Source organism: Microtus ochrogaster, chromosome 22, assembly GCF_000317375.1.
Source record: "Microtus ochrogaster isolate Prairie Vole_2 chromosome 22, MicOch1.0, whole genome shotgun sequence".
In the NCBI taxonomy this organism is placed as follows: Eukaryota; Metazoa; Chordata; class Mammalia; order Rodentia; family Cricetidae; genus Microtus; species Microtus ochrogaster.
The window spans coordinates 11721588-11730782 of NC_022023.1; the positions used below are offsets into that span (position 1 = coordinate 11721588).

At 52.1% G+C, this 9195-nt stretch overlaps 1 protein-coding gene and 1 pseudogene across 2 annotated transcripts in view; one reads left to right on the top strand and one right to left on the bottom strand.

The window, feature by feature from the left end:
- Cpeb1 (cytoplasmic polyadenylation element binding protein 1) overlaps window positions 1-6446 on the bottom strand; it is a 111115-nt gene extending 104669 nt beyond the window's left edge. Inside the window, exon 1 of one of the 2 annotated variants that reach the window (XM_026784289.1) lies at window positions 5787-6446. In XM_026784289.1, coding sequence (XP_026640090.1) covers window positions 5787-5915 — 129 coding nt within the window. In that variant the 5' untranslated portion in view covers window positions 5916-6446. The remainder of the gene's footprint in view (window positions 1-5786) is intronic. The other variant, XM_013350197.2, reaches the window with a different exon arrangement.
- LOC102002204 lies at window positions 246-861 on the top strand (annotated as a pseudogene).
- Window positions 6447-9195: the final 2749 nt, after the last annotated feature.

Genomic DNA, 9195 nt, shown 5'->3' on the forward strand with positions numbered 1-9195 from the left:
TCCTGATACCCTCCTCAGGGACTCACAATCATCCGTGGATATACACATGGTGAACATATGTACACTCAGGCAAAAACAAAAAAATAAGCACATCTTTTCAAAAAGAGCCACTCAACCCATTAGGAAATACTCAAAGAAGTAAAGTTAACTCAGAGGTAGCCTGTACCCGAGTGCTCACCTAAACTATCCAGTCAGGAACAGGAACACTCTCACCCTCACTTAAAAACATGATAGAGGACCGAGCCATGGGCATCTCTTGGGACAACTGGCACAAGCGCTGCAAGACCAGGGTAAGAGAAAGCTCTACCACAAGAAGTGCAAGAATGAGCTGGGACGGCCTGCTGCCAACACTAAGATTGGCCCTCGTCATATACAGTCCAAGTGGTAGGAGGCAATAAGAAGTGCTGTGCCCTAAAATTGGATGTGGGGAACTATTCCTGGGGTAATGAGTGTTGTACTCACAAAACAAAGGATGTTGTCTACAGTGCCTCCAATAATGAGCTGGCCCACACCAAGACCCTGGTGAAGAACTGCACTGTGCTTATTGACCGCACACCCTACTGGTAGTGGTCCAAGTCCCACTATGTACTTTCCCTGGGCCGCAGGAAGGGGGCCACGCTTACTCCTGAGGAGGAAAAAATATCAAACAAAATACAATCAAAGAAAATTCAAAAGAAATATGATGAAAGGAAAAAGAACACCAAAATCAACAGTCTTCTGGGGAAGCAGCTCCAGGAGGACAAGCTTCTCACCTGTACTGCCTCAAAAACAGGCCAATGTGGCAGAGCAAATGGATATGTGATGGAAGGCAAGGAGCTGGAGTTCTACCTGGGGAAGATCAAAGCCCTGAAAGGCAAATAAAACATTCCTAGCTCATGTAATAAAGGTATTTATTGTTCTGTATTAAAAAAATATTGATCATTAAGGCAGTAACATAATCCCCAACAAGAGTCTGTTGAAATCCCTGAAACATCAAAAACTGGGAATTACATCTATACTGTCATTTCTAAAATTGAGATGTGAATACCAACTTCTCATGAAAAGTCAAATACCGTCCTATAAAAACGTGAAAGGACTCAATGGAGAAAGACGCTTGTCACCAAGTCTGAGACCTATGTTCAAAACCTGGAACCTACATGGTATAAAGAGAGAACCGATTCCTCCAAGTTGTCCTCCAACTACCACACACACACCACACAGTAAATATAAAAAATATGAAATAACACACTCATTTAGGTCAATCTTTTCAGTCTGTGTACTGCGATCAAGAAATGCCCAATACTTGGTGGTTCTGTCTTCAACATAAAAACTTGCAGCACTTTGAGATCTGTGCTTCAGAAGATGAGACTCTTCCATAAGCAGCTTTTAGCTGAAACAGATTGCAAACAACAGCTGGGGGAAGTAAAGGGCATTTCCAATGCTGCAATGTGGGGAGCAAAGGCGGTGGAGTTAGTAGCAACCAAGTACTTAATGAACATTGAAAGGGTACAATCAGTACTTCTTGGTTTTAAATCAAAAATAGATAAAAGCCCATTTATATAACTGCATCACCCCAAAGTCTATGTCAAACTCCACTTCTCATTTACCCCAGGAGCTTTAGGGCAAATTCTACAAAGAAAGTTCAGTTTAGATTAGGAAAAGCAGATTTAGAGACAAGATTAGCACAGTTCTTCCAAAGGAGAAAAATAATTTGTTACTTGATCCTGAGTCTTTTATTGCCTTCACCACTAGCTACTGAAGACAGGAATCTAAACATTAATACCAGTGTTGGTTATGCATTCCCACCTAACTTAAAAGAATTACAAATTCACTAATTTGCTCCTTAAATGGGTATAATTTTAGGTCAATTACTTAAGGGATCTCATACCAATGAATGAAGCTTACACACACAACACTTAAGCACTGAAATAGATACTAGCAAAGAAAGAACTTCGTGTGGGTGCCCCAGACTCACCTATTGCTCTCTAGTTCCCAATCTGCCAATACTGAACTCAGACTTGATTTCTTGGCTGATAAAGGATGCTAGAGAGGCTAAAGCCAGGCAATATCTTGAGATTCCTATCTTTACTAAAACCTTCCAGGCATAGGTAAGGAAGCTGCCTTGTTTGTCTTAGAGTGTGTGTTCTCACGTAAAAACACCAATTGCCAAAGGCTTTGAATATACTCACTCCTGCTTTAAAGCCTTAAAGTCAAGATACAGAAATAAATGTTCCTTCTAGACCCTTCCAACCCCTACTAGCATGACTAGATAGAATGCTAATATTAAGAGTCTAAGCCTTAAATGGATGGATCTAGAAAAAAACATATTGAGTGAAGTAGGCTAGACCTAAAAAGACAAATATAGAATGCACTCACTCATAAGGGGCTTTTAGACAAAGCAAAGAAAAACCAGCCTACAAGACATAACCCCAGAGAACCTAGACAACAAAGAGGGCTCTAAGAGAGACATACCTGGATCTAAATAGGAAAGAGAAAAAGACAAGATCTGAGTAAATTGGGAGCATGGGGGTCATGGGAGAAGGTAGGAGAGAGGGGAGGGAGGGGAGCAGAGAAAAATGTATAGCGTAATAAAAACAATTAAAAAAAAAAGATTCTAAGCCTTAGCCCTGTGGTGGTGGTGCATGCTTTTAATCCCAGCACTAGGGAGGCAGAGCCTTGCCCAGAATTAAAGACCCAGCCCCTCATTCCTAGATCAGGGTTCTTTTATGCCCTGGGAGACTATCATTTACAATTTTACAATTAGCTGTGTGTGCACGTGTGTACACACACACACACACACACAAATAAAAATCAAACACCAAACCCACCACCACCAACAGAATAAAACCCAGCCCACAAAAACTCGGCTTTATTACTCAGGAGGAGGCTGCCTTAGGTGGACTGGGACTTCAAAGTCAGCCAAAGCCACAAAAGGAGACCCTGCAGAGAGGGAACAGAAAGGAGAAAAAGAGCAGAGTCAAGGGAGGGGAGATGTAAGGGGTGGAGAGAGGGGAGAGAGAAAGGCACAAAATTTTGTCTTACTAACTTCTTGGAAATCTAAGAGGCCCCACTAGAGAAGTTTTAGTTAAGACAGGAAAGGTGAAACTAATAATCACTCTACTTTTATCGGTCAATTATATAAAATTTCAGGGCTGGCAAGATGTCGCAGCAGGTAAAACACTTGCATCTGAGCCCTAGGTCCCTGCACTGGAAAGTACAGAACTGACTCCTAAAAGCCGTTTCCTGATTTCCCCACACATGCACACAACTACACACACACTTACTAAAAATACAATAAAAATTAAAAACCAATTATATAATTTCAAATCTGCCTTGTCTGATGCAAAATTATTGAAATTTTATCTGTTGAAAATGAAAGTCTTTTTTTATAGAAGGTTGGGAGGTTCACTCCCCCAGTGAGAGAAGCCTTTCTCTAGACCTCTGGCTGAGGACTAACTGCTCTGACACACATCATGGAATGGTAGACACAGCACATTCCTTCCAGGCACTAATGTTCAGAAGACCTACACTGACGTCTACAGCAACAGGAGACTCCTACCACTACAGTTAGGGTTCACGATGGAAAAACAGGACAAGCACACAGACTATATCATCCATCACCAATAACATTTTGATTCTTGACATGCCAGGGCACACATGTAACTGGATGGGATAAAACAAAAGTATCCAGGATCTCAATTCATCACATAGTAACTTTGTGAGCAGATATTTGAGCCTCAACTGCAAGAAAAGGAACTCTTACTCCAAACCAGTCCTCAGGTGAATCCAACATTAAAGATGTTGTATTTGGTTCAAACTGTTATTTTTTATTGCTGCACATAAAAGCCAGGGAATCATGGGGGGTGGGGTCAAAGGTCCACCAACCACGAGTGTGCAGTTCTATTTCTCAGTGCTGGCTATCTCTTTTAGAGAGGCACATGCACATACACTACAGGTCAGTGGGTACTAACTACTCTTCCCTCCTCCTCTTCAACTCATTTTACCTTGGTAAATAATTGGGGTTTATAACCCATTTAAGGATTTTTAAAAACGAGTCGACTGCCTAATGCAAATACTGAGGGCAGCCACTACCAAGAGCTCCTCATTAACACGTTTGGTCTCACACAATCGTACAACTTCATCCTTGCCCTCTGCGACTTGAACGCTTATACGGGACAACAGTGCAGTTGCCGGTACTGAAGGGACTCCGGGGCCATTCCTACCTCCAAATGTCCCCATGATTGTTAACTGCCTGCGTCAGCGCTCTCACTCTTGTCTGCTACACAGGCTGACACAGCCTCCCTTCCATGCTGGGGAGCCTCTGCCAGGAAGCTGTCTGCAGAACCATCTCTGGAGGGGGGTGGCAAGTGTTTTTATACCAGGCAGACTTACCTCTACAGTTGTCAACTTTCTATACACAGCATGCAGCGCCAAATGATTCAAATTTAGATAACTGCGAACTGCGGGGTGGGCGGGCCATGGTAAAAGACACAGAAAATGCCCTGTGAATCCCAGGCAAGTTATTAAGAGGAAGGGTAAGTGGGGATTCTGAACACTACAGTCCTTAAGAGCCCCAGTGCGCAGCAGAAGTCAGTGGTCCACCCCTTTCTGCATACCGGGTAAACGATCACCAGCTTGAATTTCTGAGGTTTTGTTTTGCCTTCTTTCTTCTAACAAACATAGTATATCCCTACACACACAGAGACCCGGAGCGTGATAGTGAAAACTCTTCCTCAGCAGAGTCTGCGCTGGCACGCGAGGGCCAAGCCCCTGGAGGAAGCCGGTCTACGCATGCCTCTCCAGAGCACTAAACCCGACCCACCTGCCGTGGCCCCAACAAATGACGCAGACCAGCAGTTTCCCCAGGTGCCAGAAGAGAGTGGGGCGGCAGTGCGGTAGCCAGGGAGACCAAAGGAAGCAGTTGTCAGAGAAAGGCGTTGAGCGGAGTCGAGCCTGGAGGCCGCGGTGGGGGGTGGGGGAGGCTGGAGACTGGCAGCCCGGGGCTATGCCGACTTTTTGCAACGCGCTCACCGCTGTCTGAGGGCCGAGTCCAGCAGGGTAGAGCCGGCCAGGGCGCGGACCCACGAGGCTGCACGGTCCCCTGGAGCCCAGGTGCTGCAGGCTCCCTCCTGCAGCCTTTCTCTGACAACTGCTTCCTTTGGTCTCCCTGGCTACCGCACTGCCGCCCCACTCTCTTCTGGCACCTGGGGAAACTGCTGGTCTGCGTCATTTGTTGGGGCCACGGCAGGTGGGTCGGGTTTAGTGCTCTGGAGAGGCATGCGTAGACCGGCTTCCTCCAGGGGCTTGGCCCTCGCGTGCCACTGTTGAGGGCCACTTGCAGAGCCGTGGCCTTGCTGGGGAGCGAGTGGAACCGCAGAGCCACCCACGGAGCACCCACCAAAGTCACTTTCCAGGCTGGGTCCCCTCGGCCAGGTGTGCCCCCCCGTGGCCGTCTAGGCCCCGGCGAAGCGGCCTGTCCCCCCCCCCCCCACACACACACACAGCCCGAGGCCAGCGCTGGGGCCGCGCAAGCCCATTTCCACCTCGACACCCCCGAGTGCGGGCACCTGGCCTTGCGGCCCGGGAAAAGCCGGGAGACACCCGCGATGCCACATGAGGGCAAGTGAGGAAAGCCGGTCGCCGAGAAGCAGGACGAGGCACAGACTCCACACCTGCGCCCCCTCGCGGGCTGCTCGGCTTCTCCCCCACCCCAACACCAACTCCGGGCCCGGACCCCAACACACAGACCCTGCGGGTTCCCGGGGCGAGCCCTTGAAGCCGGCTCGCGCACGCGCGCGCGACCTCACCTGGCCCGCACCACCCTCGGGGCTCCGGCTGCACAAGCAGGCGAACGTGTGAAGCCACGTGACGTCCCCGGGCTGGGAAAGCGCGCGGCCCGCACGAGGGGCCCGAGTCCTCGGCTTCAGAGGAGCCATGGCGGCGGTGCCGTCGTGGCGCGGGGCCCCCAGCGCCGTCCCAGCCGGAAGGGGTCTCCGCCGCCCCCCACGTTGGCGGCCACCGCCGCCCGCGCTTGCCTCCCGCAGGACGCCGAGGCGACTCTCGAGAGAGAGACGCGCGCCGCCGGCCCTCACGTGCGACGGCAGCGGCGGGAGGCAGTGGCGGACGCCGGGGCTCCCCTCCGCGCGGCCTGCTCCCGTCTGGACAGGCGTCCGAGCCCCCCCCTCCCCGGGAGTCTGCAAACACAGCTCCGGAGGCCCCGGAGGCCGCCCCCGGAGGGCCGCGGCGCCTTTAAGCCCAAAGGCCTGAGTCACGAGGAAAGCTCCCTGCCCCCCCCGTCGCCCCACACAGCTCCACGAGGCCCACGACCGTGGGCATGTGACCGGCGCCCCGCCCGTGGGACGCTCGCCCGGGGCGGCGGTGGAGGGTGGGGGGGCGTGGGGCGGCAAGACAGCGCGCGGACCGTTAGCCGAGGCGGCAGGAGACAGCGGCCCCGCCCCGCCCCGCCCGGGCGGCTCTTACCAGAGAGGACGCCATGGGGTCCGGCGTGGCCCTCAGGGACTGACTGGCGGGCGGGCGGGCGGGTCTGGGCGGCGCGGGACGCGCACACACGTGGGCACTATTTTTGCAGCGAGCGGCGCGCGACTCCGCGCCCCGGCGGGCGGCTTTATAAAGCTCCGCCGCCGCGCTGGCCTGACGAGGAGCACCTGTGCCGGCCCCGCCCGGCCTCGCCCCCGCCCTCGCCCCCGCCCCCTGCGCTCCCTCCAGCAGTCGGGACCCGCGCTCCGCCGCCCACCCTGGGCCTGAGGGGGGGGGGCGGGGATGGAGAAGAGGGAGGACAGAGACGGAGAGAGACGACCCAGGCCGGGGTGAGTTCGGAGGCTCGAGCCGCCGGGGGCCACCTCTACCTGCAGGGAGTCCGGAGATCCGGGGCCCTGAGCGCGCCGCTCCCGCCGGGCCTCAGTTTCCCCTTCCCGGTTCCCAAGCCTCCGCAGCTGCGGAGGTGACGCGCGGCCTCCTGAACACCGGAGAGCCACGCCCCTCCTTTTCTAGTGACCTCTCGGGTGGGAGCCCCGGTGCACGAACCCGGTTCCCCCACTTACTCACGCACACGCACTTCCACCCCCCACCTGCAGCAGACACGCCCTCACTTCAGACCGACTGCCGCTGCACCGCCAGCGAGCTGGACCGGGGAGCGCAGGCGTCAGGGGATTCCGGAAAGTTCCAAAGACAGCCGTGCTCCTCTTCGGATTGCAATCCCCCGGGGGAAACCGCTTCCGACGCTCCCGCCGGATAGACCGGGACGCTTGACTGGGAAAATTTCGGGCCAGGAGCTGAGGGTGAGCCGGGCTGTTGTTTAGAAAGGCGTCACGGGCCAGCTGGGGCTGGAGCGGACCGGAAGCCCAAGCGAGCGCAGAGGCGGAGATGGCATTCCGGGCTGGAGACCAGGGAAGGCGGAGAGGGAGGACCAAGCGGCCCAAGCTGACTAGGACCCGGCTAATGCGTGTTGATACCACAGGAGGGAAGCCCGAGCCCAGTTTACGAAGGGCTTTTATTCTGCAGCCAGCTGGAAACTCGGGAAGAACAGTGAACGGAGCTTGGAAGTTGCCACGTCTCCTTTCAGAGGTTGCTGGGGGCTTAGAGGTTGGAAATTAGGCACTGGGGTGGGTAAGAAAGGGACCAGAGTTTACCGAATATTTCTAATTGTCTCGAATGGTATACTGTTAGGTTCCTCCTGACAGGTGGGGAAGAAGCCGCTGCCAGCTGCTGGCAGGTTCGTGAGGCAGCTACTGTAGGCTTCTGCCCAGCGTGCTGGGAAAGGAAGCCAGTGGCCCTAGTCTAGTTTGGTGTTCTGAGAAGAAGGTGAGGAAGAGGACAGATGCTGGAGTTGAAATCTGGAGAGAGCTCAGTGACAGTCAGGGCTGGCTAGTCTCCATCTTGGGACTCTCCCAAGGGTTGCGGATGTCCTAAGCAGAAAGGGTGACGATTGTAGGGGAACCCATACCCCTAAGAACAGTTCACCCCCAAGTTCCATCATGGTCAGCAAGCAGCATAGGCCTTCTGTCTCTTGTCTGCCTTCTCTCCCTCTCCTGAGACAGCGTACACTCAGATGTCTGTGGCATAGGGGACTGTACATGAGGGTGTATGAGGTTCTCTGAAGGGCTGGTCAGATTGCAGGTGGCATAGGCCTGCAATCTCAATACTATCAATGATGAAACAGGAGGGCTGCCTTGCATTGGAGGGCAGCTAAGAACTACAGTCTGAAGAAAGTCTGCCTCAAAAATAAATAAGTCAGAAGAAGGAATGTGGATATCTGATAGGTACCAAATATGTCAAAAATATCTCGGGAATTTTTAAATCCAAGGTCACCATGCACCTTAGGGACTGCCAACTTGTGATCCTTTACCTCCAGTCCTCCCTGGCCCCAAGTCAAGCAAGACAAGACTCTGAGACTTGAAATGGCACCTAAGGGCCTATGGGAATGAGTATATGGGAAAATATTTAATAAACTTCCAAGCTTCCAGCATATAAGAAAATAACTTTGAACGTGAATTTCCACTATCAATAATTCTCCTTAAGCTTTGTCGAAGTGGTAAGAACAGAGTCTTTTCTGGGCACTCAACCCTGTGCTTAGCACACGTCTGAGAGCTTCACTTCTGCTAACTCATTTTGTAGGTGACGAGATGTGTGCAGAGAAGTAACCTGTGCTTGGCTTCAGCTTTTTTGGGAGACTAAGGCAGGAGGATTGCAAATTTAAAGCCTGCCTGGACAACTTAATGAGCCTGTGCCCCCTCCCCACCACCTACACCCCGGACTGTAGAGTAGGTTTGGGAGTATAACCAATAGGGGTGCTTGTGTAGCACCCACCAGACTGCAGCATCAATCCCCAGCAAACCACAAAAGCAGGTAACTCGGTTACTCGCTCAAGGACCCCTTGCCAACAGGAGAAAAGCAAGAACTCAAGCAGTAGTTTTCCATTTTCATAGCCTGATGATATTTTTTCCTGATGATGGTGAAGTTTTATTTAAACTTGTAGCCTCTCCAGCCTGGTCCCCTTTTTACATTTGTTATTTATTTGTATATATGGACATACATGGAAGTCAGAAGACAATTTGAAGTCAGTTCTCTCCTTCCACTCTGTGGGTCATGGGACTTGAGCTCAGGTCATCAAGATTGGTGGCAAATGCCTTTACTTTACCTGGTGAGCCATTTTGCCCCCTCCCACCCTGTTTCTCGAACAGGCTTTCAATATGCATG